General features: G+C 43.2%; 1 protein-coding gene across 22 annotated transcripts in view; it reads left to right on the forward strand.

The window, feature by feature from the left end:
* The window catches only part of LIMS1 (LIM zinc finger domain containing 1), a 151,900-nt gene that overhangs the window by 104,240 nt on the left and 22,352 nt on the right, over positions 1-25,308 (forward strand). For 19 of the 22 annotated variants that reach the window (XM_077958981.1, XM_028832281.2, XM_077958976.1 and 16 more), the window contains one exon: positions 20,622-20,781. The exons of 1 other annotated variant lie outside the window; for it this stretch is intronic. In XM_077958981.1, coding sequence (XP_077815107.1) covers positions 20,626-20,781 — 156 coding nt within the window. In that variant the 5' untranslated portion in view covers positions 20,622-20,625. Of the gene's footprint in view, positions 1-15,221; positions 15,644-20,621; positions 20,782-25,308 lie in introns of those variants that run through there. 2 more of the 22 variants (XM_015113078.3, XM_001082828.5) reach the window with 2 other exon arrangements.

The following is a 25,308-nucleotide window of genomic DNA, read 5'->3' on the forward strand; positions in this document are numbered from 1 at the left end:
CCCAGGAGGCAGAGTTTGCAGTGAGCCGAGATTGCGCCACTGCACTCCAGCCTGGGCGACAGTGCGAGACTCCGTCTCAAAACAAACAAAAAAAAAGAAATGTCTACTTAAGGGCCTCCTGGTGTTCTTGAGGAGATGAGGAGCACCTTTGCAATACAAAACACAACATTATATCCAATGAAAATCTTACCCACTCACTGCATGGGACACACAGTGGCTGCTGTGGCTGCTGAACAGAAGATTGATAAGGCCTGGAATGTCAAGAAAGCTTCCTGGAGAAGATCTTGAGCAGGTACTTGAGGACTGGGCAGGTTTCTGATGAGCAGAAAGTTCAGGAGAAAAAGGGGACAGTGGCATTCATCCAGAAAATTATGTGTCCTTTATATGTTTCACCCAGTGCTAGAAATGTTGATCATCACATTTAAAGATAATTCTAAAGTCACCTTGCAACAACCCTGTATTTATATTTAAGATCATATATCCTATATGTGTACATGTTTTTGTTTTGTTTTGAGACGAAGTCTCGCTCTGTTGCCCAGGCTGGAGTACAGTTGAGCCATCTCGGCTCATTGCAACCTCCACCTCCTGGGTTCAAGTGATTCTCGTGCCTTAGCCTCCTGAGTAGCTGGGAATACAGGCACCTGCCATCATGCCCGGCTAATTTTTGTATTTTTAGTAGAGACAGAGTTTCACCATGTTGGTCAGGCTGATCTTGAACTCCTGACCTTGTGATCCACCCACTTCGGCCTCCCAAAGTGCTGGGATTACAGGCGTGAGCCACCATGCCCAGCCGTGTACATGTATTTTAAAAAGAATAGAGTTCAAAATGTTAAAGTTTGTTTCTAGTTGGCAGGAATATGAGTGATTCTTCTCTGCCTTTCATACATTTTCTGTAATAAGCTATATTGCTGTTGGGCTGATAAAAGTTGACAAATACAACTTGCCAAACCAAAACAGTACAATCCAGTGATCCCATCCCAAAGCACTTACACATCCAAGCGCACGGGCTTACAGAAACAGGCTTGCCATTGTACAGTCATTTGTTAGTGTTCTGCTTTTAATGATTACACCTTTTTGCTGCCCATTCTGTTTTCCCATCCAGTCTCGTGTCTTTCCATGATGGGTTTCCTGTGTGATGGAAGTGTCTCCATTATCATAGGGACAGGATGGCTTGTTGCGGGGAGCAAGAGCGTCACAAGAGTGTCTGAGGCACTCAGGGAATATCACGGGAAAGGAGAGAGTGCTGGGAGGAGCTTGATTTCAGTCTTTCTCCTTTCCCTTCCCCAGGCTCCATGTCCTTTACAGAGTCCTTTGTGGGCAGGTATTTGTTGCTTGGTTCATGTTAGAAACTTTTTTAGAGATCATCCAGGGAGAGGCGCTTCTTAAGCAACAGGCCACCACATAGGCCGTCAAGACTTTAAAAACTGGTTAGGATTGAGTAACTGAACTATTTATTTGCAGTACTTTCTGCCTGTTGTGGGCAGTGTCTCTGAGGCAACACAGCACTTTCAGACCTGCCTTGTATTGCAGAACCCCATGGGCGTTGAGGTTGAATGTGGGGCCATTCCTGCCTTCTCTGGGCTGTCCCTCGACACACCTCTGCCTGGGGCTTCTGAGTGGCCACTCTGTTTTGCCTCTCTTTTGTGGGCTTTGGGAATAAAACTAGGATACTTTTCCCTCAGATACTGGAGGAGGAATTTTTTATTGATACATAATAATTGTACATATTTATGGGGTGCATGTGTTATTTTGATGCATGCATGTAATGCATAAGGATCAAATCGGGGTAACCAGCATATCCATCACTTCAAACATTTATCATTTCCTTGGGTTTAGAACTTTCACATTCCTCTTCTAGCTTTTTGGACATATGCAATAAATTATTGTTAACATTAGTCACTCTACAGTGCTGAGGAACCCGAGAACTATTCCTGTTATTTGGCTGTAATGTTGAGTCCCTTAAGCAACCTCTCCCTGTCTCCCCTCCCAGCCACCCTTCCCACCCTCTAATAACCAACTCTGTGCTCTACTTCTATGAGTTCAGTTTTATGTTTGCTTTCACATATGAGTGAGAACATCTGGCATTTGTCGTTCAGTGCCTGACTTATCTCACTTAACATAATGTACCCCAGTCTCATCATGATGCCACAACTGACAGGATCTAATTCTTTCTCTTTTTTTGTGGCTGATGATATTCCATCTGAAACACTGTATTTTAGCTGATTTTAAGACTTAAATAGGTGCCTGCTAGTTTCCTTCCAGAAATATTTCAACCTGATAATCGAATGGCATTTCACTCATTTTCCTTTTAAGGGAAATAAATGCAGTTAAGATATCATAAAGTTTGGGATGCTAGAAACCTATCTGCAACACCAAAGAGAGTCTCCTAACTCTTAGATTAAGTTTCATTTCAGAGGGAGTTTCTTGCAAACTGTCAGATGCAAATAGCCTTCTCACAATTACAACCTCATTGTAATTTCTGGACTTTGATTCCAGTGTTTGGGATGGTTTGGGCCCCTGGGATGGGGTTGATGGTGCATAGGGAGAGAATTTGTTTCGTTCATTTCATCTTTGTTAGGTGATAATCTTTTAGTGACTCTTCAGTTATTTTTAACATACGTAACAAAGCCACAGTAGCTCTGCCTTTGATAATAATCCCAATAAGCAATGCTAATACAAACACATAAAAAACGTGCTATTTTCTTTATTTTAAGCTAGCTTGAGGAAATGTACATTATTTCTTTATCACTCTCTTGCTTCTGTGGTAATGAATAATTTCTTTTTGCCTGTTCAATCAAGAATTAGGGGAAAAAAAACTGACAAGGCCAAATGGCATATTAATTACAAATTCAAATCTTTTTGTGGCCAAACTTTGTCTATTTTCTCACTCTCTGTTGAAATAAAACACAGTGCATTTGTTCTGGAAGCTACGAAATGGGAAGGAACTTCCCAGTTTCATTATCTTTACTTGCGTGTCATGATTGTTTTGTTTTTCATAGTCTGGGGAAAATTAGATTATATTTTTCCATTTGAGCAGGATAGAGGATGATAGTGGAAACAGTTCATTTTGGCATATGGTAATTTAACCAGGCCACCCCAACAATTCAGATGCCCCATTATGACCTGGAAGCCTTTGAATACAGTTGGAGAAGCTTCATCTAGTAGTTGTTATTGCCAAGTGCTCTGTTTAGTCATCAGTTATACAAATCTCTTTGTGGAATAGAGTGAAGCATTTACTAAGCACTCCTCTTTTTCTGTATTGGAGTCCTGTATTTTAGAGACAATTGGTTAAAATGTCCAGTTTGGCTTTTAAATCCTACAGATGAAATATTTGGTAATGATGTACATAATTCCATCGTTACTTCTTAAGAGGAGTAATTTTAAGCTGCTAGTGGTTTTTTAAAAGCTGCTTTTTAAAAAATGTTGGCTGCTATTTTCATGAGTTTATCCAGGCTTTAATTATTTAAGCTGCTAGAAATAGCTGTAATTTTTTGTATGATATCTCTAAGTAGCTTATTTGTTTTTGGCCATGCCTTATGTCAGAGGTGGAGTTAGTTTTGACTAAAACCATAAAGTTAGCAGACAGTTGGAATCTAAAGCTCTACAACCTTCTTTACAGGACACTGCTGTGTGCCAACTTTGCATCACTGTGCAGTGAGTGGGGGCCCTTAACCAAGCTATTGGACCCATGCAGCTGGGGTCCCAGATTTGCCACAGTAGGTCAGTCATTCCGTAAGTGAAACACGCAGTAGATGATCAAAAAATGACAAATTCATCAACTGTTTTCATAAAGTAGAAATCGCTCTGCTGTGAGTGGATTTAAGGAACATTTGGGGTTCAGACCTGTCCTGTGGGATCTCCCAAAGACCCAACTTAGCCATGAGGGTTGATTAGAGTATAGAACCTCTTAAGAAACGCCCTGGATTTGCTGGCAAGATGGCAAATAGGAACAGCTCCGTTCTGCAGCTCCCGGCGAGATTGGCACAGAAAGCGGGTGATTTCTGCATTTCCAACTAAGGTACCCAGTTCATCTCATTGGGACTGGTTGGACAGTGGGTACAGCCCAAGGAGGGTGAGCCGAAGCAGGGTGGGGCGTTGCCTCACCCGGGAAGCGCAAGGGATCGAGGAACTCCCTCTTCTAGCCAAGGGAAGCCATTAGGGACTGTACCGTGCACCCTGGCCCAGATACTGCACTTTTCCCACGGTCTTCGCAACCCACAGACCAGGAGATTCCCTCCTACGTCTACACCACTAGGGCCCTGGGTTTCCAGCACAGAACTGGGTGACCTTTAGGGCAGACACTGAGCTAACTGCAGTTTTGTTTTTTTTTTTTTCATACCCCAGTGGTGGCATTTGAGTTTTTTTTCATACCCCAGCGGCGCCTGGAATGCCAACGAGACAGAATCATTCACAGCCCTGGAAAGTGGGCTGAAGCCAGGGAGCCAAGAGATCTGGCTTGGTGGGTCCCACCCCAAGAGCCCAGCAAGCTAACATCCACTGGCTTGAAATTCTTGTGCCAGCACAGCAGACTGAGCTCGACCTGGGATGCTCAAGCTTGGTTGGGGGAGGGGCGCCCACCATTGCTGAGGCTTGAGTAGGTGGTTTTACCCTCACAATGTAAACAAAACCACTGGGAAGTTCAAACTTGGCAGAGCCCACCGCAGCTCAGCAAGGCCGCTACCGGCAGAGATTCCCTCCTCTTTGGACAGGGCATCTCTGAAAAAAAGGCAGCAGCCCCAGTCAGGGACTTATAGATAAAACCCCCACCTCCCTGGGACAGAGCACCTGGGGGAAGGGGTGGTTGTGGGCACAGCTTCAGCTGTCCCTACCTGGCAGCTCTGAAGAGAACAGCAGATCTCCCAGCACAGCATTGGAGCTCTGATAAGGGACAGCCTGCCTCCTCAAGTGGGTCCCTGATCCCCATGTATCCTAACTGGGAGACACCTCCTAGTAGGGGCCGACAGATACCTCACACAGGAGAGCTCTGGCTGGCATCTGGTGGGTGCCCCTCTGGAATGAAGCATCCGGAGGAAGGAACAGACAGCAATCTTTGCCGTTCCTGCAGCCTCCACCGGTGATACCCAGGCAAACAGGGTCTGGAGCGGACCTCCAGCAAACTCCAGCAGACCTGCAGCAGAGGGGGGGGGTCTGACTGTTAGAAGGAATACTAACAAACAGAAAGGGGATAGCGTCAACATCAACAAAAATGACATCCACTCAGAGACCCCATCTGAAGGTCACCAACTTCAAAGACCAAAGGTACATAAATCCACAAAGATGGGGAAAAACCAGCACAAAAAGGCTGAAAATTCCAAAAACCAGAACATCTCTTCTCCTCCAAAGGATCACAACTCCTCACCAGCAAGGGAACAAAACTGGAAGGAGAATGAGTTTGATGAATGACAGAAGTAGGCTTCGGAAGGTGGGTAATAACAAACTCCTGCGAGATAAAGGAACATGTGCTAACCCAATGCAAGGACGCTAAGAACGCTGAAAAAAGGTTAGATGAATTGCTAACTAGAATAACCAGTTAGAGAAGAACATAAATGATCTGATGGAGCTGAAAAACACAGCACAAGAACTTCATGAAGCATACACAAGTATCAATAGCCGAATCGATCAAGCAGAAGAAAGGATATCAGAGATTGAAGATCAACTCAATGAAATAAAGCGTGAAGACAAGATCAGAGGGAAAAAAGTGAAAAGAAACAAACAAAGCCTCCAAGAAATATAGGACTATGTGAAAAGACCAAATCTATGTTTGATTGGTATACCTGAAAGTGACAGGGAGAATGGAACCAAGTTGGAAAACACTCTTCAGGATATTATCTTGGAGAACTTCTCCAACCGAGCAAGGCAGGCCAACATTCAAATTAAGTAAATAGAACACCTGAAAGATACTCCTCCAGAAGAGCAGCGCCAAGACCCATAATCATCAGATCACCAAGGTTGAAATGAAGGAAAAAATGTTAAGGGCAGCCACAGAGAAAGGTCGGGTTACCCATAAAGGGAAGCCCATCAGACTAACAGTGGATCTCGGCAGAAACCCTACAAGCCAGAAGAGAATGGGGGCCAATATTCAGCATTCTTAAATGCTGAATATTCAATCCAGAATTTCATATACAGCCAAACAAAACTTCATAAGCAAAGGAGAAATAAAATCCTTTACAGACAAGGAAACACTGAGAGAGTTTGTTACCACCAGGCCTGCCTTACAAGAGCTCCTGAAGGAAGCACTAAACATGGAAAGGAACAACCAGTACCAGCCACTGCAAAAGCATACCAAATTGTAAAGACCATCAACGCTATGAAGAAACTGCGTCAACTAACGGCAAAATAACCAACTAGCATCATAATGATAGTATCAAATTCACACATAATAATATTAACCTTAAATGTAAACGGGCTAAATGCCCCAATTAAAAGACACAGAATGGCAAATTGGATGAAGAGTCAAGACCCATCAGTGTGCTGTATTCAGGAGACCCATCTCATATGAAAAGACACACATAGGCTCAAAATAAAGGGGTGGAGGAATATTTACCAAGCAAATAGCAGAAAAAACCAGGAGCTGCAATCCTAGTCTCTGATAAACCAGAGTTTAAACCACAAAGATCAAAAGAGGCAAAGAAGGGCATTACGTAATGGTAGAGAGATCAATGCAATGAGAAGGGCTAACTATTCTAAATATATATGCACTCAATACAGGACTACCCAGATTTGTAACGCAAGTTCTTAGAGATCTACAAAGAGACTTAGACTCCCACACAATAATAGTGGGAGACTTTGACACCTCACTGTCAATATTAGACAGATCAATGAGACAGAAAATTAACCAGGACTTGAACTCAGCTGTGGAGCAAGCAGACCTAATAGACATCTACAGAACTCTCCACCATAAATCAACAGAATATACATTCTTCTCAGCACCACATAGCACTTATTCTAAAATTGACCACATAATTGGAAGTAAAACACTCCTCAGCAAATGCAAAAGAACGGAAATCGTAACAGTCTCTCAGACCACAGTGCAATGAAAGTAGAACTCAGTACTAAGAAACTCGCTCAAAACCACACAACTGCGTTGAAACTGAACAACCTGCTCCTGAATGACTACTGGGTAGGTAACAAAATGAAGGCGGAAATAAAGATGTTATTTGAAGCCAGTGAGAGCAAAGACACAATGTACCAGAATCTCTGGGACACATTTAAAGCAGTGTGTAGAGGGAAATTTATAGCACTAAATGCTCACAAGAGAAAGCAGGAAAGATCTAAAATCGACACCTGAACATCACAATTAAAAGAACTAGAGAGGCAAGAGCAAACAAATTCAAAAGCTAGCAGAAGACAAGAAATAACTAAGAGCAGAACTGAAGGAGATAGAGACACGAAAAACCCTTTAAAAAATCAGTGAATCCAGGAGCTGGTTTTTTGAAAAGATCAACAAAATAGACCACTAGTGAGCCTAATAAAGAAGAAAAGAGAGAAGAATCAAATAGATGCAATGAAAAATGATAAAGGGGGTATCACCACTGATTCCACAGAAATACAGACTACCATCAGAGCCATCAGAGAATACTATAAACATCTCTACACAAATAAACCAGAAGATCTAGAAGAAATGGATAAATCGCTGGACACGTACACACTCCCAAGACTAAACCAAGAAGAAGTCAAATCCCTGAATAGACCAATAACAAGTTCTGAAATTGAGGCAGCAATTAATAGCCTACCAACCAAAAAAAGTCCAGGACCAAACAGATTCACAGCCGAATTCTACCAGAGGTACAAAGAGGAGCTGGTACCATTCCTTCTGAAACTATTCCAAACAATAGAAAAAGAGGGACTCCTCCCTAACTCATTTTATGAGGCCAGCATCATCCTGATACCAAAATCTGGCAGAGACACAACAACAAAAAAAATTTCAGACCAATATCCCTGATGAACATCAGTGTGAAAATCCTCAATAAAATACTAGCAAACTGAATCCAGCAGATATCAAGAAGCTTATCCACCTCGGTAAAGTCAGCTTCATCCCTGGGATACAAGGCTCATTCGACATACGCAAATCAATAAACGTAATCCATCACATAAACAGAACCAATGACAAATACCACATGATTATCTCAATAGATGCACAAAAGGCCTTCGACAAAATTCAGCAGTGCTCCATGCTAAAAACTCTCAATAAACTAGGCATTGATGGAGTGTATCTCAAAATAATAAGAGCTATTTATGACAAACCCACAGCCAATAGCATACTGAATGGGCAAAAACTGGAAGCATTACCTTTAAAAACCAGCACAAGACAAGGATGCCCTCTCTCACCACTCCTATTCAACATAGTATTGGAAGTTCTGGCCAGGGCAGTCAGGCAAGAGAAAGAAATAAAGGGTATTCAGTTAGGAAAAGAGCAAGTCAAATTGTCTCTGTTTGCAGATGACATGATTGTATATTTAGAAAACCCCATTGTGTCAGCCCAGAAACTCCTTAAGCTGATAAGCAACTTCAGTAAAGTCTCGAGATACAAAATTAACGTGCAAGAATCACAAGCATTCCTATACACCAATAACAGACAAACAGAGAGCCAAATCACGAGTAAACTCCCATTCACAGTTGTTACTAAGAGAATAAAACACCTAGGAATACAACTTACAAGGAATGTGAAGGACCTCTTCAAGGAGAAGTACAAACCACTGCTCAAGGAAATAAGAGAGGACACAAACAAATGGAAAAATATTCCATGCTTATGGATAGGAAGAATCAATATCATGAAAATGGCTATACTGCCCAAAGTAATTTATAGATTAAATGCTGTCCCCATCAAGCTACATTGAGTTTCTTCACAGAATTGGAAAAAACTACTTTGAATTTCACATGGAACCAAAAAAGAGCCCACATAGCCAAGACAATCCTAAGCAAAAAGAACAAAGCTGGAGACAGCATGCTACCTGATTTCAAACTATACTACAAGGCTACAGTAACAAAAACAGCATGGTACTGATACCAAAACAGATATATAGACCAATGGAACAGAACAGAAGCCTCAGAAATAATGCCACACATCTACAACCATCTGATCTTTGACAAACCTGACAAAAGCCATAGGGAAATGTTTCCCTATTTAATAAGTGGTGTTGGGAAAACTGGCTAGCCATATGCAGAAAGCTGAAACTAGATCACCTTATACAAAAGTTAAGACGGTTTAAAGACTTAAAATGTAAGACCTAAAACCATAAAAACCCTAGAAGAAAACCTAGACAGTACCATTCAGGACATAGGCATGGGCAAAGACTTCATGAGTAAAACACCAAAAGCAATGGCAACAAAAGCCAGAATTGACAAATGGGATCTGACTAAACTAAAGAGCTTCTGCCCAGCAGAAGAAACAATCATCAGAGTGAACAGGCAACCTACAGAATGGGAGAAGGTTTTTGCAATGTATTCCTCTGACAAAGGGCTAATATCCAGAATCTAGAAAGAACTGAAACAGATTTACAAAAAAAAAAAAAAAAAAAACCATCAAAAAGTGGGCAAAGGATATGAACAGACACTTCTCAAAAGAAGATACTTATGCAGCCAACAAACATGAAAAACAGCTCATCATCACTGGTCATTAGAGAAATGGAAATCAAAACCACAATGAGATACCATCTCAGACCAGTTAGAGTGGCGATCATTAAAAAGTCAGGAAACAACAGATGCTGGAGTGGATGTGGAGAAATAGGAACACTTTTGCACTGTTGGTGGGAGTGTATATTAGTTCAACCATTGTGGAAGACAGTGTGGCGATTCCTCAAGGATCTAGAACTAGAAATACCATTTGACCCAGCAATCCCATTACTGGTTATATACCCAAAGTATTATAAATCTTTCTATAAAGACACATGCACGTGTATGTTGATTGCCACACTGTTTACAATAGCAAAGACTTGGAACCAACCCAAATGCCCATCAATGATAGACTGGATAAAGAAAATGTAGCACATATACACCATAGAATATTATGCAGCCATAAAAAAGGATGAGTTCATGCCCTTTGCAGGGACATGGATGACTCTGGAAACCATCATTCTCGGCAAACTATCACAAGAACAGAAAACCAAACACCACATGTTCTCACTCATAAGTGGGAGTTGATCAATGAGAACACATGGACACAGGGAGGGGAACATCACACACTGGGGCCTGTCAGTGGGTGGGGACTAGGGGAGGGATAGCATTAGGAGAAATACCTAATGTAGATGACAGGTTGATGGGTGCAGCAAACCACCACGGCACATGTATACCCATGTAACAAACCTGTACATTCTGCATATGTACCTACCTCAGAACTTAAAGTATAATAAAATAAATAAATACTTTCAACAGTAAAATAAATAAATACTTTCAACATTTAAAAAAAGAAACACCCTTAGGGTATTGAGGACCTCACACAATCCTAATTCTTCATCAAAAGCCACCTAGCAGACCTGCTATTCAGACGAATCTGACGTTTTTGGTATTTTCAAATAACATCCTCCCACCCTACTTCAATGGCTATTCTGATGCCACTGCCGTGGCAGTAGTAGTTCGAATTAAATTTGTTTGCAGTTCTTAGAGTGGCATTAATAATTCCTGAAAATGATTTCACAGTATCAAAATGCTGAATATAAAAGTTGAGCTATGGTGTTTATTCAGAATTAAACCACTCCCTTGTCCTCTTGGAAAAATAACATATTTCTTTTAGCTTTACTCTCTTGTAGCTAAATAAGAGGAGTGACTACAGGTAATCTTTTTGGGAGAATTGTGTACTGCCTATACTTTCTCTCTCTTTTTTTCTTTTTTTCCTTTTGAGACGGAGTTTTGCTCTCATGGCCCAGGTCTGAGTGCAGTGGTACGATCTTGGCTCACTGCAGCCTTTGCCTCCTGGGTTCAAGCGATTCTCCTGCCTCAGCCTCCTGAGTAGCTGGGATTATAGGTGCCCACCACCACGCCCAGCTAATTTTTTGTATTTTTAGTAGAGATGGGGTTTCATCATGTTGGCCAGGCTCCTGGCCAAGTCTCAAACTCCTGACCTCAGGTGATCCACCCGCCTCGGCCTCCCAAAGTGCAGGGATTACAGGCGTGAGGCACCGCACCCGACCACCACCTCAACTTTCCATGGCCACACTGTTACAGATCCTTATTCAGAGTAGTAGGGACATAAAAACAACCTTGTTCACTCAGCACTGGGCACCAGACTATACACTGTATACTCATAGAAGCAGAGGCTATGACTTTTATTTATTTATTCATTCATTCATTCAGCAGATTGTAGTATCTTCTACTGATGGTGGGCTGGATACTTCTTAGGTACCACACTGGGCCTATTGCATCATGGGCACATAGTAAAAGTTCCATATGTCCAGGAATGATGTAAAGCCAACAGTGGAATAATGCGAGCAACTGTTTTTCGAGAAGAAATAGACTTTACCAGAATGCCAAAATGGGCTGCTAAAGGAAGGGCAGCCCATCAGTGCTGTCACCAGCTCCTGAAACCCCAGGGCTTGTTTACTCCTACCATTGCAGTGGAGGACGTGTCTGAACCTCCTGCTTGGCTTTACCTGCCACATTAGCTCCTTCGTTGTTTCAGTGTAAGTAGCTTGGGTAATGTGCAGAGAATTTCTTTGCCTTGTGTTATTTATGCTGAGAATCAGCTGGTTGGGTGGTCAGTTCCTAGGGAGAAGCTAATGGGAAGGTGATCTATACAATGTGATAGAAGACAATCAAGCTTTCTTGCTGCATCTTTTCTTCCTTCAGAACTTCAGCCTCTCTTCTCCCGCCCGACTCCCATTAGGATACTCCGAAGTGAAAAAAAGGCCAAGAGGAGAGAATGAGATCGAGCAAAATTGTAAACAAAGGAACAGAGCCACAAACCTATTTTACATTCACATAAAATGTTACATTGATTGATAACAGTTTAAAAATATCTTCATAGTATATGGTACCTTTGATCATAAAACCAGGTCATATTAAGGTGACCTCTATTGAAGAGTTCTGTTTAGGGTCACTGTGTGCCAACCACCCTCATTAAAATAGTCACAGATGTAGGTAGAGGAAACCAGATAAAAGGAAGATCTCTATCTGCTTCCCCCTAGCAATCCTTACCTAGCATAACTTAAGAACAGCCAGATGGAAGAGATACATGGGGCAAGGTGTAGGGAAGCAGCAGAGCTTCTCTCCTCTGGGAGCGCCACCCTCCCAGCACCTCCATATGTTCAGCAACCCAGAAGTTCCCCAAACTCTATCCTATTGAGTTTTTATGGAGGCTTCATTTCATAGGCATGATTGATTTGATCATTGACAACTGGTGATTATCAAAATCCCCAGCTCCTCTCGTTTCCAAGGGGTTGGGGCTGGAGCCGGCAGTTTCAGCCTTCTTATTGCATGATGGGTTCTCCAGCAACCAGCCCCACACCTGTCACATTAGCCTGCAAAAGACACGTACCACTTCAGAGAGTCAAGAGTTTTCGGAGCCCTGTGCCAGGAAATGGGGGGGCAGAGACCAATAATAGATTTATTATTAAAAGTCACAATATCACAGGCAGTTTCTTTAAAACTAAACATTCACTTACCGTACAACTCAGCAGTTTTACTATTGGGCATTTATCCCAGAGAAATAAAAATATATGCAATACAGAAATGTCTATAGTTTTATTCACAGTGCCACAAATTGGAAGGAAAGTACTTAAATGTCCTTCAGCGGGTGAACGGTGAAACAAATTACGCATCCATGTCATGGAATATTACTTGGCAGTAAACAAGAGCAAACTGTGGGCATGTGGAGCAACTTGGTCTCAGGGCATTGTGCTGAATGAAAAGCCTTAAGATGTCACGTGAACGATTCCATTTAGGTAACATTCTTTAAATAGCAGAATCATAGAAATGAAAAACAAAGGAGTGGTTGCCAGAGGTTAGGAGTGTTGCAGTGTGCGGAGGTATGTGATGGTCAGAGATAACATGAAAGAGAACTCTGTGGTGATGGAATAGTCCTGTAAGTTGATAGAGGCTGTTGTTACAGGAAGCCACCCGTGTGATGAAATGACAGAGACCTGCACACACACGTTGCAGCAATGTCAGATTCCTGGTTTTACTCCTGTACTGTAGTCACGTAACATGATAACTGGGGAGACTGTGAGGGAGAATTCTAAGCAGAAGGCTCACGTGGCTTCCTGCCTCCTACCATGCCACCTCCACCGGATGCATTAAACTTACAGTCTGAGTCAGCCTGCCTCTGTCCTCATCCCTCTGTCTGTCTGTCTCTTTCCCTCCCTCCCTCCCTGCCTCCTCACTGTTTCACATGGTCATTATAAAAGAGAAACCTAAAAAATTAGGAAATGTAGATAAATTGAAAGGAAAAATTTTAAACCATGAGGTTGTTTCTTTCTTATTTAAATATGGTGATTCCCTTGGGCCTGGGCAGGATCTGTAGCCCGCAGCCTTTGAGTTCTGGACCCATTCTGTGAGATTTTTAGGGTTCAAAGTAGAAAGATTTGGTCCCACTTTCTGCTTCCAGTCCTGTCTGGTACCCGCTGCCTAATCTTTTCTGGCTAATTGTGCTTCCCAGTAATTATGTTTACCATTTTCTGACATAGGGATTAACAGCATAGGCTCTGGACTCAGAGTGCCTAGGTTTAAGTCTTGACTCCACTACCTCCTTAGTAGTTCTTCAGTCTCTTTGTGCCTCAGTTTCTTCATTTGTAACTACCACCTATCTCAGAAGCCATGGGAAGGATTAAGGGCCGTGGTAGGAAGCACTCACTGACTCTTGGATGTCATTATTTATGGTCATTACTTGGTGTCTCTACTGCATTTTGTTTATCCGCTGCCGGTTCCGTGACTGCCCATCAGTGTGCCTTGTGCCTGTTCTGTAGATTTTATTTCACAGTCTCTTGGTTTTGGTGGGTGGCACACTGCCCTGAGAGGACGGGGACGTGAGAAGGATTCTGAGCCCTTTAGTTGTCTCTAGTGCTACATCATGATTGTCATCATTGCTGTAAACCAAAAAGTATCTGAGACAAGTCTTAGTCGATTTAGAATGTGTGGTTTGCTAAAGTTAATGACACACCCATGACACAGCCTCAGGAGGTCCCGACAACATGTGCCCCAGGGTGGTCGAGGTACAGCTTGCTTTTATACACTTTAGGGAGACATGAGACATCAAGCAATGTATGTAAGATGTACATACATATATGTTCGGTTCAGTAAGGCGGAGCAATTCGAAGTGGGTGGGGGGTTTCCAAGTCAAGTAGGTAAGAGACAAAAAGTTGCATTCTTTTGAGTTCTTTATCAGCCTTCTAATGAATACACAATTGTGTGTGACTCAGTGAACCTACATTTTTACATGAACAATAGGGTAGAGGAAGCAATCAGATACGCATTTGTCTCAGGTGAGCTTCAGAGGGATGACTTTGAGTTGTGTCTGTCCTTTGTCCATAAGGAATTTTCTTGTGGGCAAATGGTGAGGAAGGGATGTGGGTTGTTATCTTTGTAGCTATCTTATTTAGCAATAAAATGGGAGGCAGGTTTGCCTGACGTAGTTTCCAGCTTGACTTTTCTCTTGGCTTAGTGATTTAGTTTCCTTTTGCATTGCTAACTCAATCACAGGAGACAGGAGTGTGGACTGATTATAGCAAGAATGCCAGAGTATGTAACAGCTTCCTTAGTCATGGTAGAGATTGAGAAACGTCAGCTCACCTAAGCTTTGAGGTTAGCTGGAGTCCAGTAGAAGAGTTATAACTAAGCACCGGCCCTTGTCTGTTTCCACTGGTGCCCATTCATTGAAGCTGAGATTGGACTGTGACTATGTACCAGTAGCAAAGGTGATAGAAGTCAAACATTGCTGTTAGTTTTAGGGGCTCACGGCCTGCTGGGGAAGGGACCCATCGGGCATAGCTGGCAGTCATGGCCAGGGTTGTGGAAACCCAGGGCCAGGCAGGGTTCAAATGCTCCTCAGAGTGTGCCAGCAGCCTCAGCCTCAGGGAGAGCTTGTCAGGGGGTGTTTTACAAGGTCTCCAAAAGCCTCTTATGCCCTTCAGAGTGAAAAGCACGGCATTGGTGATGAAGTCTTGTGGCAAATATGCAAGGCACATGTGGATATTTCCTTCTCTTGGAGGCTTAGGAGGTAGCCCCTGTCTCCTAGTGCAGTGTTTATAGCATAGTCCACTGGGACTGCTGCTCTGACAGACTGTGTCACTATTTTGTGGAATGTTTTTTGGAACTTCCAGAAAGCCTCAGTAAATCCTGACTGCCATGTAACTGTCCTGTGCTGCTGAGCTCTTAACATGAAGCAGCAGCAGTGACCCTGGCGGGTCGGGCTGACGTGCGTGGGAACGGTGGGAGTGACCCTGGCTGGGAAGCAGGGAGGCCTGGATATTGTTTCTCCTGGCTCTGTGTCCTGCGGCTCTCGTCCCTGTGCTCAGAGCTCGCAAGCACCCACGATGGCCTTCTCAGGCCGAGCGCGCCCCTGCGTTATCCCAGAGAACGAAGAAATCCCACCAGCGGCCCTTAACAGTGTCCCTGAGGCCAATGGGACCGAGGACGAGAGGGCTGTCTCCAAACTGCAGCGCAGGCACAGTGACGTGAAAGTCTACAAGGAGTTCTGTGACTTTTATGCAAAATTGTGAGTGTCTCCTCTCCTGGAGTGCCCTCTTCCAGGTCGGGCGTTCTTGGCTGGCTGTTCAGGAGCCATCCTGAGCTGGCCCATACAATTTTATTGACTGGACTTTGAGTGGGAGTTTTCCAGGGTGGTAGGGCTCTGAGGGGCTCGCAGTACAGCACGTTTAGGGAGACAGGAGGCTCCTTGTCGGTAAGACATGCAGCGACACGCAGATGGGAGGGAGGTGCTGCCCTCACTGAGAGCACCGCGGCCCCGTCTTCAGTAGATTCCTGATCACTTGGTAGCTGCATTTTCATCATGTCGTCCGCAGGGGAGGCTTATCGTTGTCGCTGTCAGGAATTACATTAGAAAAATTCTGCACTCTAAAACAGCCCAAAGATAAGGGGCAGATGGGTTGGAACAGTGAAAAAAACAAATTACAGACTGTTTAAAGATAAATATTTTTGTTATGTGTAACAACAGTTTGAAGTAAGCTAACTGGGTTTCTTAATTGAATGAATAAATACATACATTGTATAAGTAGCAAATCAATACACATATAGAACATACTGTTAACTCGAAAAAGCTAGGCTAATTTATATTATTAAATGGGTTTTAGTAAACACATTTTTTGAGAAAATGCAGAGTAGCCATCAGACCAGCTCAAGATTATTGACCTCATTCAAAGTTGTGAGCTTAGAATTACTGCATATCCCCAATTTGTCAAGTAAGAGTTAATGAGAATTTAACTGACCCGGTTCTCTACTTCCATAATCCGTTCTCTGTGGTACAGATGTCACTTATCTTCACAACTCACCGAGAGCTCTTGGTCAGTTGGACAGTAACTGGGGAATTGTAATAATACAGTCACCAATTTTTTCACTGCTTGAACTCTCAAGATGATTTTTGGATTTATACATTGCTGCATTTTAGGACCAAACAATTTGTTTTGCACACTTGAATAATGGAAAGCAAGATATCAAGTGTGCTGTGTGAGGTTGATTTGTGGAAGTAGATCAGCTTCATCAGTCATGCCTGGCCTGATTTTTACATATAAATATCTATAGATAGGTAGATACTTCCCCACTTATGTATTTCTTGTCATCAACAGTTTTTAGTGAAAATCTTTTTTTTAAAAATTAGCTAATTAATTATAACTAATCCGATAGCTATAACTGTCACTAATGACTTTTTTAAAGTAATTTCTGTCATCTGTATTAAATATAAAATCAACATTTAAAAAAAATAAAAAATAAAAAACAGGCATTGTGCCAGAGGGTCAAAGGCAAAAGAGGAAAGGGAAGCCTGACTGGTTCAGGGGGCAGCAAGGGGATTGTTCTGTTTCCTTTTTTCCTCTGCTTGTTATAAAAAGGAATACTTCTTGCAAAATACATATTATGTTACTTCTAAAACTAGCGCATTTTTCCCGTGTGTGGGAAGTAACTATGTGCTTGTTTTTATGATGTAGCTACCTATTTCCTAATTCTACTTGAGTATTTGAACTTAAGTAGAAACAATCTATATTATAATGAGTTTAAACTGGTCAGTGATAATCAAACATTTTCATCTAAGGGCCTCTTAACACTTAAAAACTATTAAGGTCTTCAAAGAACTTTCATTTATCAGTATTTACTGTATGAGAAATTTAAACTGGGAACAATTTAAAATACTTATTATTTCATTTAAAAAAAAACAATAAGCTTATTACATGTTAATAGCAAATGTTAATATTAATGTTTTCATGAAAAATAACTGTTTTCCAAAATGGAAGAGGTTTAGAGGAAAGGATGGCATTATGTTACATTTTTGTGAATCTTGTTAATATCTGTCTTTTTTTTTTTTTTTTTTTTTTTTTTTTCCTTTGAGACGGAGTCTGGCTCTGTCGCCCGGGCTGGAGTGCAGTGGCCTGATCTCAGCTCACTGCAAGCTCCGCCCCCCGGGTTTACGCCATTCTCCTGCCTCAGCCTCCCGAGTAGCTGGGACTACAGGCGCCCGCCGCCTCACCCGGCTAGTTTTTTGTATTTTTTTAGTAGAGACGGGGTTTCACCGTGTTCGCCAGGATGGTCTCGATCTCCTGACCTCGTGATCCGCCCGTCTCAGCCTCCCAAAGTGCTGGGATTACAGGCTTGAGCCACCGCGCCCGGCCGTTAATATCTGTCTTAATAAAAGTTTCTCATATTTGTTTCTGCATTCAACCTATTACGGTATATTGTTTTAGATGAAATATATGAAGAAAATGTGGCCTCCCACAGAGATGTAGTTGGAAAACAGAGGAGCTTTCCACCTCCTGAAAGAGTCATGGTGACCCCGACATTTTGGAAACCACTGATTTAGGTGATAATGAGCCAGGACATTCTAGAATATTCTTTTTGGGCTCTTTTAGAGTCCCATTAAGATTGTTGAGGTTTGGTGAATCTTTTGAGAGGGTTTAGAATTAACCACAGTGCCATATATTTGAGCAGCATCTTCTGGTTTCCAAATGGTTTTAAATACTTTTTCCTTGGAACAATAATGAGAACAGTACTGAGAATGACCAGGCAGGTGTGGAGCTTACCATGTTCCTCCATCCAGGAACACCTGTGGACTTTGGTCAGGAAGAAGGAAGAAGCACAGACCTCTCCAGAGTTTTGTGAAACTGCCACAGTCATCTGGCTTGTGGCAAAGCTGGGCGATGATGAGAATTGTACAGATTTTTTCCCCAGCCCACAGGAACTTTGAAATGACAAAATGGAAATTCATTTTAACATGAGGCTTAGGCCAGGTTTACTGAGCAGTGAAGCTGCTTCCCTTTCTCCCTTCCTTCCTTTTTTTTGTGACATTTAATTCTGCATTCAAACCTGTTAGATAAAGTTGATCTTTGACTGGTCTGAAGTGATGAACATGGTGTGTCTACACGCAGTTATTTATGGCAAGGCTACAAAACGGGCTGACTGTTTTGTGAAACATTTGTGGGAGGAAGGCAGAGGGAAAGTTGTCTTCCAGAGGTGTGGAGGGGAGTGAAGCAAGTAAGTGGGACCACTTTTGCTAAGGAAACAGCAAAACTTGGAAACCAATAGGGGCAAGGCAGTTAGTTACTCTGTCTATAGAATGGAGACTGTCCACCTGTCTGTCTCACTAGTTGGTTGTGAAAATTCAGGAGAAAGTTGGTAATAACTTCATGAAGTACATTGATTAAATATTTGGAAGGTCAGAAGCTGTACCAGCGGACTAGACACACAGGTGTAGAGCTCATGCTGTGAGTAGTTCTGTGAAAATAAACTGGCCAAAAATTGAAGGACCACTTGACCAGTTCCTGCCCTGCATGGGGGACCTTCTCCCTACAAATAGGTCTTCATGTGAAATCCTGATCTAATTGTATGCCTGTCGAAGCCGTGTTGCTTTTCTTTTCTTTTTTTTTTTTCCTTTTTGAAATGGAGTTTTGTTCTTGTTGCCCAGGCTGGAGTGCAGTGGTGAAATCTCGGCTCACTGCAACCTCTGCCTCCCAGGTTCAAGTGATTCTCTTGCCTCAGCCTCCCAAGCAGCTGGGACTACAGGCATGCACCACCACACCTGGCTAATTTTGTATTTTTATTAGAGACGAGGTTTTACCATGTTGGTCACACTGGTCTCGAACTCTTGACCTCAAGTAATCCATCGGCCTCAGCCTCCCAAAGTCCTGGGATTACAGGTGTGAGCCACCTCACCCAGCTGCCATGTTGCTTTTCTTCTTGCAAACTGCACAATGGTTAGAGCCTGAGATTATTTATTGAATGCCTTCTGTGTTTTAAGGTGTAGTGGGGTTACTGATGGGGGGATTTCCCACACCACCAGCCACAACAGTGGTTACTTGACAGCCTGGTATCACTTTCCTAACCATGAAACGTGATGGTATCCCTGTCATGTCCTTTCAAGTGTTTGAAATTCGTGGTGTAATCTGTTTTGATTGAGAGTGTGATTTTATGAGCAGGGAACCTGGATTTCTAGTCCCGTGCCTTCCTTTAACTAATTAGCCTTGTGATGTTGGTCTGATCCTTCCATCTCTGTGAACCTCTTTTGCCATCTGTAAAATGATCTTTATTATGTAAAATTTTGTGGTTTTAAGATACACTTTATAATACTGGTAATCAGGTTCGTCTTACCGATTAGGGAACAGGACCGGGGCATCTTGGCTGGTTTTAAGGTTACTTAAGCAGTTGCTTTCCACAGAATTTAATCAAAGGGGTAACCTGTGTCTAGGTTATATGGTATGGCATTTAGTTGACAAGCATTTTAGATTCTATTCTTAGAAGGGAAAGAAATTGGCCTTGAGATGCTGACTTTTGGATTTTTTTTTTTTTTTTTTTTTTTTTTTTTTTTTTTTGAGAGGGAGTCTGTCTCTGTCGCCCAGGCTGGAGTGCAGTGGCCGGATCTCAGCTCACTGCAAGCTCCGCCTCCCGGGTTCACGCCATTCTCCTGCCTCAGCCTCCCGAGTAGCTGGGACTACAGGCGCCCGCCACCTCGCCCGGCTAGTTTTTTTTTGTATTTTTTAGTAGAGATGGGGTTTCACCGTGTTAGCCAGGATGGTCTTGATCTCCTGACCTCGTGATCCGCCCGTCTCGGCCTCCCAAAGTGCTGGGATTACAGGCTTGAGCCACCGCGCCCGGCCGACTTTTGGATATTTTAATTAAGCTTCTTATAAAGCTGTAAACCAAGTTCCTTGAGAGCAGCTTATAACTTTCATCTCTGTCTCAGGTGCCTAACACATAGTAGGTACGCACTCATAATATATTTAGCAAGAAAAATGCCAAAAATGTTAGAGACAGAATCAAAGTGGGACACCCTTACAGAGCCTCAGATGCTAGGGTAGAGGCTGAGGAGTCCAAGTTCAGAGCACGTAAGGAACAAGCGAAAAACTAAACTTTTTAGATAAAATAGGGTTTTTGTGATCAGATAGAATTCGCTGCTCACGGTTCTTGGTGTGGTTTGGTCTTCAATCTAAGAAGAGGCTGACGGTCTGCAACCTGCTGTTCTTTGTGTGTTACAGCAACATGGCCAATGCCCTGGCCAGCGCCACTTGTGAGCGCTGCAAGGGCGGCTTTGCACCCGCTGAGAAGATCGTAAACAGTAACGGGGAGCTGTACCATGAACAGTGTTTCGTGTGCGCTCAGTGCTTCCAGCAGTTCCCAGAAGGACTCTTCTATGAGGTGAGTTGTGCTAGACAAAAGCAGGGAGGTGCCATTCCCCGCCCTCCCGCTTCCTGCCCTTCTTTTCTGAGGCCTCCTCCTTCATGTTCAGTTTCATGAGGAAAGACTGAATTGAAGTGTCAGATGCATGCCAGGTATTTGATAGCTATGAGGTCAGAGGTGGAATCTGTATGGCCCATATGGACAGTGGCATGGATGGGACACCCTCACAAACCCTGCATTCATATTGCTCAGTTCGTTGTCCTATTTCAGAACCCAGAGTCCCTTATGACAGAGCCTTTCAGACCTAAGCAGCTCAGCTCCACATACAAAATTCTTTCCGAGTCTTCACCCACACTCAGGCCCCCAACACACCTCACCCATTCCTGTCTCTGTGTCTGTCCCCCTTCTCAGAGGACCACTGGACCCGCTCTAAAGGACAGTGTGTGCTGTACGTCACCCCCTCCACAACTTCCCAGCCTCGAGCCAGGAGCGTCCATGCATTTATTTTCTAAGGAAAAAATAAGTATTTTAGGGAACTAGACTGTCTACATTTATCTACATTTAGCTCTTCTGGGTGTGTATGTTCTTTTCCAAATACTTGTTTTTCTTGGCCGTCAGGTGTTAGCATATGGTCTGCACTTCCTTTGTAGTGTATTTGGTATTCTCAACATTACTGAAACCCCTTTCTCGTTGTTTTGTATTGTTTTGTTTTGTTTGAGACAAAGTTCTATTGTATAGCCCAGGCTAGAGTGTAGTGGTATGATTATAGCTCATTGCAGCCTTGAACTGCTAAGCTCAAGTGATCCTCCAGCCTCTGCCTCCTGAGTAGCTGGGACTACAGGCGTATGCCACCACGCCCGACTAATTTTATTTTTTCTAGAACGGAGTCTCCCTATGTTGCCCAGGCTGGTCTTGAACTCCTGGTCTCAGGTGATCCTCGGCCTCCCAAAGTGCTAGGATTACAGGCATGAACCACCACGTCCAGCCTACTGAAACCCCTTTCTCACAGTAAACATGTATTTTGGGGGATAATCTAGGGATGCTGACCCCAGGCTGTAAATGAAGGTGAGAATGAGGTATTTTGTGTGTGTTAGATCAAATAGGTAATTTACTGTTACCACCTTACTTCTTACATATTTGTACATATCTGCACATCTATATATGATAATATATGTATGTAGAATTATTTTATAGCTGGAGGTGGCTGCTCTTTGATTTCTTCCTTTGCCTAGTGGATTTTTATATTTCCCTGTTATATAAACCATGCTTGAGCAAGGAAAGGTAGTTTACAAAGATCATTGGTAAGTCCGTTGTGTGCCTCTCAGGCAGCATTTTCCCATAGAAACAAACATCATGAGATGGGGGTTCCCAGGCCAGCCCACAGAAAAGCTGTTTACCCCATCACGGGTACATGAAATTTAGGGCTAGCAAGTATGTAATAATGTCACTCTGGGAAACAGCTTTAAGGGTTTGGGTTAGGGAATGCTATTTTATTCACTAGTACACATTTTTTTTAAGCTCCTGTTGTGTCCCCAAAACACACATTCCCGACAACAAAAACCTTAGCAGTGGAAAGAGGTCTTCATTTTCTCTTTTCTTCTAATTCTTTTTTTTACTTTATTTCTTTAGACCTCCAAACATGCTCTGTGTATTTTCTTGCAGTTTTTCCTGTTCTTCCTGACTCCTTCCCTGGGCAGTGGGAGTCTTTTGGGCAAGGATGATGGGTTTAGGGATGGGCAAATGACAGTTGTGAGGATGGACAGGAGCAGGAGAGGCCAATGTACCACAGCAGAAGAGGGCGGGAGAGGAGCTCCAGAGGTGTGAATGGAGGCATCAGGCATAGAGACCCCTACTGAGGCTATAGGTAGACTGTGATTGGCTGGTGAGGAGAAGGAAAAGGAAATCCCTAGGTGCTAAGGCAGCAAGAAGAGAGGGCGTTTGCTGGTGCTAGTGGTGGTGAGCCATGACTCAATTCAGGTAGAGGGACCTGAGGACCTGCTCTACCTCAGCACCATGGAGGCCTGCCAGGACTGTGGCAAGGAAGGAGATGAGACTCCCAAGGCACATTGAAGGGAATTCTGGAAAGCTGGCTTGGAGAGAGCATTGGTCTTCTCACTATATGAATCCCTTCTTTATCCCTCCCTTTTTTTTTTTTTAATCCTGTGGTCCAGAGAGGTTGAAATGTCTGATAACACAGCTTGTTTGTGACATGAAAGAGATGAGAACCTATCTGGTCTCCTAGTATCCAATACAGTATTCTTTCCCTGACATATTCTTTTTAAATATATTTTTATTGAAATGGGCGATTATGACAAAGGCCTTAGGAGAGCTTGGTCCAGGGGAGCAATAGAGAAGAACTCAGAGAAAAAGACAGGCTCTGTTGTCCCAAACATTTTCCTTATATCCCTGGCCTGCTGTTTCCCATGAGAGCACCCTGGAGCCCCAGCACTCCGTCACCTTCTTTCTCCCATTTTGCCTGTGACTTAGGAATGAACATGATGGTTAAGCTACCTTCATTAAGCAGCATGACCGCTTCCTGAGCTCCTGCTGCCGCATTTAGGCCCTGTCAGCTGTGAGGCCACTGGTGCTGAGTCAGAGGGAAAGGCTCAGAACAGCCTTGAGCAGCGAAGAATAAAGTGTGACTCATCTCGTCCTGCCCACCCCTCACACTGGACTATAAATACCCTCCCTGGGTCTGTGTGCTGTTATTCCAAAAGATGTGTTGAATACCCAGAACTAGGCTATTCATGGGCTGTTGCCCAGTTCAAGCTGTTGGGTCCTGAGGAAGATTACTATTTTGGCTACATTGTTTATCATTAAAACCAGCCCAGGAATGTGTAAACCCGCATGTGGAGAATAAGAAATTTCTTTTTGGTTAAATGATATTAGAGAAAAAACCATCCAAGGCTGCTAACAAATAATCTTTACTTTCAATTATATCAGCAATAAGTTGTTTTCCAGAAAAGGAAGCTTGGAAGCTTACCCGGTTTGCCTTCCATGTGGGACATGACTGATGTGCTTCAGTCTTTGTATAATAACAAATGCATCTTCGCCACTCTGTATCTTGGTTATTGCTTTTGTCTCATTATCAGAACAACTTCCTTCCCTGATTTCCACAGCCTCTATGTGTTCTTTTCTCTAGAAGACTAGCTGTGAAGACTTAGAGGTGGGTTCTGTGCACTGGCTTCCCCTTGAAAATGTGATTTACTTTTATGGTAGAACTTTGTGGTACTTTGAATTAAATAGGACATTCTTCCCTTTGGCCACAGAGGCAAGTATGGAATGAGATCCTTGTTTCCTAACCACTTAACTAGAACATATATCTGAAGAAATGAGCACCAGTATTTCTGTCTCAACTACAGTTTCTCTTTTCTTTTCTTTTTTTTTTTTTTTTTTTTTTGAGACGGAGTCTTGCTCTGTCGCCCAGGCTGGAGTGCAGTGGCCGGATCTCGGCTCACTGCAAGCTCTCCCTCCCGGGTTTACACCGTTCTCCTGCCTCAGCCTCCCGAGTAGCTGGGACTACAGGCACCTGCCACCTCGCCCGGCTAGTTTTTTGTATTTTTTTTAGTAGAGATGGGGTTTCACCATGTTAGACAGGATGGTCTCGATCTCCTGACCTTGTGATCCGCCCATCTCGGCCTCCAAAGTGCTGGGATTACAGGCTTGAGCCACCGCGCCCGGCCTTTTTTTCTTTTTCTTAAGACAGGGTCTCACCCTGTTACCCAGGCTGGAGTGCAGTGGCACCATCATGGCTCACTGCAGCCTTGACTTCTGGGCTCAAGCAATCCTCCCATCTCAGCCTCCCTAGGAGCTGGGACTACAGGCGCACACTACCACAGCCAGATAATTAAAAAAATTTTTTTGCAGAAACAGGGTCTTGCCATGTTGCCCAGGCTGGTCTCGACTTCCTGTACTCAAGTGATTAGATGCCATTTCCCTGGGAAAATACGCTTTCAGCCCAGAGGCCCTAACGCTAACTTTAGTGATTCCTCAATCTAACTTTGTGACATCCAGCGTTATCTCCAGTAAAAGGAATATCTTAATTTTTTCCATAAGAAAATACTTTTGGGAGTGAGGTGGAGCCAACAGTTGCAAGAGTGATTTAAGTCCAGGAAGTGTTGCAGAGTGTGATGGACTGAACCAAGGACCAGGGACCTGGTGTGCAGCTGATTAACCCTGACTTAGTACATTCTCAGGGCTGGGTTCTTTGTTGGTGCTTCACATTTCTCTCTCCTTAGTTTGAATTTCACAAATGTCCTTTTTTCCCATCACAAAATGCATTAACAGGAAAGATCCATATTTTTATTTTTATTTTTATTTTTTTTGAGATGGAGTTTCACTCTTGTTGCCCAGGCTGGAATGCAAATGCGCAATCTTAGCTCACGACAACCTCCATCTCGCAGGTTCAAGCAATTCTCCTGCCTCAGCCTCCCAAGTAGCTGGGATTACAGGCATGTGCCACCACGCCCGGCTAATTTTGTATTTTTAGTAGAGACGGGGTTTCTCCATGTTGGTCAGGCTGGTCTCAAACTCCCGACCTCAGGT

This window comes from Macaca mulatta, chromosome 13, assembly GCF_049350105.2.
Source record: "Macaca mulatta isolate MMU2019108-1 chromosome 13, T2T-MMU8v2.0, whole genome shotgun sequence".
Taxonomy (NCBI): domain Eukaryota; kingdom Metazoa; phylum Chordata; class Mammalia; order Primates; family Cercopithecidae; genus Macaca; species Macaca mulatta.